The sequence below is a fragment of the Zerene cesonia genome, chromosome 12 (genome assembly GCF_012273895.1).
Source record: "Zerene cesonia ecotype Mississippi chromosome 12, Zerene_cesonia_1.1, whole genome shotgun sequence".
Classification (NCBI taxonomy): Eukaryota; Metazoa; Arthropoda; class Insecta; order Lepidoptera; family Pieridae; genus Zerene; species Zerene cesonia.
Genome location: NC_052113.1, coordinates 5,995,407 through 6,000,493, shown reverse-complemented (window position 1 = coordinate 6,000,493; position 5,087 = coordinate 5,995,407). Strand labels below are relative to the sequence as shown.

General features: G+C 30.9%; 1 protein-coding gene across 1 annotated transcript in view; it reads right to left on the bottom strand.

Moving 5' to 3' along the window:
• LOC119830795 (cap-specific mRNA (nucleoside-2'-O-)-methyltransferase 1) overlaps positions 1-4,658 on the bottom strand; it is a 7,523-nt gene extending 2,865 nt beyond the window's left edge. The window contains exons 1-12 of the mRNA XM_038353940.1: positions 4,351-4,658; positions 4,161-4,262; positions 3,795-3,963; positions 3,123-3,474; positions 2,894-3,037; positions 2,509-2,782; positions 2,225-2,421; positions 1,953-2,136; positions 1,540-1,765; positions 1,324-1,438; positions 473-722; positions 294-394 (exon numbers count right to left, since the gene is read on the bottom strand). Of these exons, the coding sequence (XP_038209868.1) occupies positions 294-394; positions 473-722; positions 1,324-1,438; positions 1,540-1,765; positions 1,953-2,136; positions 2,225-2,421; positions 2,509-2,782; positions 2,894-3,037; positions 3,123-3,474; positions 3,795-3,963; positions 4,161-4,262; positions 4,351-4,363 (2,127 nt within the window). The 5' untranslated portion in view covers positions 4,364-4,658. The remainder of the gene's footprint in view (positions 1-293; positions 395-472; positions 723-1,323; positions 1,439-1,539; positions 1,766-1,952; positions 2,137-2,224; positions 2,422-2,508; positions 2,783-2,893; positions 3,038-3,122; positions 3,475-3,794; positions 3,964-4,160; positions 4,263-4,350) is intronic.
• Positions 4,659-5,087: the final 429 nt, after the last annotated feature.

The following is a 5,087-nucleotide window of genomic DNA, read 5'->3' as shown; positions in this document are numbered from 1 at the left end:
TTTTTTTTGTATATTTGCAATTTTTTCTTTTATTTGGTGTGGTACATAAAATTATAAAATAAATAAATAAATTAAGAAAAAAATGGCCAGTGCGCAATGTGCCATCCCCCCGGGATGCGAGCACCCCCCTTTAAGATCCTTTCAAATTATTAGAAACAATTAAATACTATTTACCGATGAAAACAAATGTTATTATTTCTTAAAATGCAATAATTGCCCACCATTGAAAAACTATTTCGTCAAAGAATGGTTGGAAAAATAAATTAGCAAATAATCATATCTAAGTATGGTACCTCTCCGTAAAGTAATGTATTTGCAGGAAGAGTTATTTGCAAATCAGCTACAATTTTCCAATTTGTTCCATCCAACAGATAGACACGTTTACCGCCACAACCTTGCACAGTAAAACAAATTAATATAAGTTAACCAAATCATAAATAAACAATGAGCAGAAAATAATAATTCTACATACCAATAAACATTTTTAAATCTTGACTGCCTTTACCACTTGTAAGGAATGTCAAATGCCAATCATATGCATTCTTTAATAAGCCCAAATCACCAACGGTTTCAATGTACTGTGGTTGTTTATTCAGAACTGCATTTTTAAATGCAAAGGCATTATTGGAATCAGGTGGTGGATTCCGTAGTTTACTCAGTAAACTGAGCATTGTATCATCAGGGCCTCGACGCTCAGGTTGAGTTCTTACTTTATCTGGTAACTGTTTAACGAAAAACGAAAAAAATAACACCATTTTGAAATTCATTTACATATGTGTCCTTAGTAGTTAAGGTCTGATGATATATTTTGCTTAATTACAACATCAAATGTAGACACAGACTTTAAAATTGTTGAGCATTGTATAATTTTTGCATTAGAGTAACCATTGTCTATGTTTATAATATATGGACACATATCAATAACCTTGTTTGATTATGGAGTTTCAACATGAGAAGTAACACACCAGGATTAATAGCATCTTTAACAGCATCTACAACAATTTTCAAAGTAAATGACTAGTTTTATATAAAAAGAGATTGTTGTTTAAAATTTTTTTTTATTTTTACATTAAGCACATGCATTGAGAATTTCAAAATATAAGTCCCATAAAAAATGCTAACTAAATTGATTTTAAATTTTATGGGTATTAAAAGATATGAGAGGCTTCAATATGTGGGTTTGCTTCTGCAATACTTGTATAATAAGTAACATAATGTCTCAAGCCGTGATCTATCAACACGGCAATTTATTTGTGCGATTTAATATTCAGAAAACACATACATTAAACTTTCACATTTAAATGAGTGGGATAGCCAACTTACATGCCACAACTCTAGACACTGTTCCCTCATATCAGCTTGGCAAGCTTCATTCAAATCTTTGTTTTTACTAAATTCTGCCAGTTTTAATAAATTTTTTATTTGTTTTTCTCCAAGACTGGAAAGAAATTCACACACAACAATCATCATAAAATTGAAATATTAGTTATAATTGCATATACCTTTTTTTGTCAAAATAACTTGCAAACTACTACTCACACACAGTTGCTCTTGTAAATATATTCATAGAAAGGTTGATCTTCCATGATTACTGTCAAAGGAACAAGCTCAGTGATATCTTCCCCTCTATCAAGTTCATTCCAAAGCATTGAATTAACTGAATAAAGATGCGTTTCTGCTGCCTCTGTTCCAAATTTCTTCCACATACATACTAAGTATCTTTCAGAGTTGGCTGGCCTTGATGTTACTGGTTTGAATATGCAAACTGAAAAAGTCAAAGTTTAATTAAAAGCATGCAAAAGTGAGCTGTATTTGTTGAAAAGAATTACAACCACTTAATAAATAAATACAAAAAAAGTTAGGATAATCAATTATTTCAGTAATAATTTATGAACTATTATATGACCAAATTATTATTCTAAATTTAAGAAATTAGATAGAAAAAGTCTTGCCTTTTTCAAAACATCTGTACATTATATATATGAGACCAACACTAAACTTAGTAAAGACATCAAATAATTTTACAACAAAGTGTCCACCAGTTCTGACCAGCATCAAAGCAGCAAGGCATTGACAGAGATACAATTGTTTGGATAATATTTCTTGCAAGTTTTCTTGACCAGTTACAGAAAATCCCTATAAACAAACAATTTATAACATTATCATTGTTTCTAGGAAAAGCATTTTACACAACATTTCATTGACTTTTTCAACATCTACTAACACCATCTGCCATGAGGAAATGGACACCAATATCATCTGTTTGATTTAAAACAAAATCCTTGAGGGACATCAAATTTGCTGGGTTAAATATATTCCCATCATTCTTAACACCATAAAATGGATTAAAAGTTTCTGGAGTACCCGCATAAAAATCAGACAGTTTGAAATCATTTGCTCCCTTTAATGTGAATCCAAATCCTGAAAATAAAATATTTATTCAAGAATTTTACAATAAATTTACATAATTAGGTAATGAATTAATTGATTTAAGCATTAAGTAATTACCTTTAGCAGCCCAACCCTTTTTAAACAGTACATACTCAGAAAATCCTCCGGGACCAGCACAGACATCAGCAAAATATAAAATTTCCTTGTCATTAACAAGTGGCTCCCCATTTTGCTTCTTAGGATTTGTAAACATGAAATCAAAAACTGCATCTATGTTGGCCATTTTTACTGCAGCTCTGTTCAAAAATATAACAGATCCAATGGTTTCATATGGATTACTCCTAAATCTTGCATTTCTCAGATCTTCATCATCAAGGGTGTCAAATATTGTCTGAAGAATAAGTGCACATAGTTTAAAAAAAGTAAATAAGACATTTGGAAACTTAAAAAACAGAATTTTAGAGGTTTTTGAGGAATAGGCAATATTGATACTATACTCAACCTTAGCATTTATAATGCCTTGAAGTATATTTGGATCAACAAATTCAGTTTCATCCTCCATATTTAATTTTTTGGGTCCTTTCTTCAACCATTCTTCAAGAATGTCTCCTGTTAATGTCTCCTCTGGTGGGGTAGGCATCCATATCTAATGAATAATGAAAATTTCTTTTAATATATTGCATAAAATTACAAAAAACAAATGCCTTTAAAAATAAGAATTGACAACTTACTACTTCTTCCTTTGCCTCAGCTTTTGCTTCATCTGGTGACCATTTAAAATCTCTTGGAACTTCACCAACTAGGGATGGTTTCAAGCCCAGCCCTCTACGACCCTTCTGTGTAGACGCCTCAACTGGTTCAACTCTACCATGTTCAAATTTACCTAAACCTCTACCTGGCTTATAACCCATGTTGCTCATCATTCTTTTAGACTTTTCAGAATAATCACTTTTAAATGCCTCATCTTGTCCATCAGTATCTGCTTTTTTGTTATAAAATGAACTTTCATTGTTGGTGTGAAAACTTGCACGCATTGAAAGATCATCATTATCTTCAAAACCAGGTCTAAATTCATCATTATTCCTGTAAGAAATCAAAAGAGGGTTGTTGAATGAATGTACTGCAATTCTACACTACTGCCTAATTGATGTAATCAGTTGATAACAAATTAGTCAGTCACAAGTCTATTAACAAAGTGAAGGCAGTTATGCCAAATATTAAGAAATCAACAGTATAATATGAAGACACAATCCCTAAGAATGGTCAATGTTTTGAAGTGATTCAACATTTTATAGGTTCCATAGCTCAAAATGTTTTTAGAAGTCATATAAAGTAACATCTGTATTTTAACTGATACTAATGCATCCAACAGAAAATTAAAAAACAATTGATGTCCAACTTACCTATCATTAGGAGAGGAGCAATTTTCACTTAAACTACTCCGACTTAATCTATTATTTCGGTCTGACGTCTTTTCTGCATAATTTATCTTAGTGTTTGGTCTTTCTCCAGTATCTGAATTACAGTCAGAGTAGACCTTTTCCTTTGTTTCATCATCTGAATCTTGAAGAGCTGAAAACATTATAAGAAAACATAAATTCATTAATACAAATATCTTAACATAAGTGCTTTAAATTAAAATCAAATTTACCTCACCTACCACTTCTCTGTGCCAGTAATTGTGTGATCTTTTCATTTTGAAATGCATCTAGATAATCACAATAAGAAGCATTATTTAAATGTTATGTATTTACACAAAATAAAAATACCTGAGCCATGAGAAGTTGTTGAAGAAGCTCCATATGTGTCCGAACGGTGCCTTTTGGCAGGAATTGAACCTTCATCACTGCTTGAACCATCATCAGATGGATCTAATAAAAAATACATATATTTTACTAATTTCATCGTTTCCTGTCATATAGTTACAAACTCACAAGTATTTATAATCATTTTACTTACCAGATAAATTCATTTTTTAACAATTATCTTAATAATTTTAATAACGACGATGAATAAATTAATACAAGTTTAGCCTGAGTATAGAGTTTATAATAACAATGTGTTCTTTGATGTAATAAAAAATAATTTTAGAACACTTAATTATAAACTTTACGAGGTACGTTAAGAAAGTGCATTAACAATGTCTAGCAACTATGTTTTTTCGCATAGCAATTACCAAATTTAACAATGTTTTGTTAATCACACGCGAGATTTTTTGATCTTTTCTTTTTGACATATGATTGGCAGTTGGCAATTGACATCTTGGCAAAAATAACAGAATAGCAAGATTACCGGTAGAAATGGGCCATGAATGAAGTCTCAAAGATTCGATGCCACATGCGGTAAGCACCCGCAAAATATTGCCAGTATTATTTAATTCAAATACTCCCAGAGTTTTATTAAATAGAAGTAAAAAGAAAAACATAAAATACCGCTTCCTTGTTTGTGTTGAGTTTATTAATTTGTTTTACGCACTATCGAAAAATAGGGAGCAATTATATCATGACTAAACTGTTGTAAAAAGAGGAAACATTCTTGTATTTAAGGATGTTTGTAATGTTTCTATTACACCTAACATAATACTACACTAGTAGTTTCCACACAAAAAAGCGCGAGTGTTATCTCTGTCCGAAGTGCACTGTTTGCGTAACATATGTTCTGCTTTAATAATAATTATAAGAAAAAATATAAAAAAA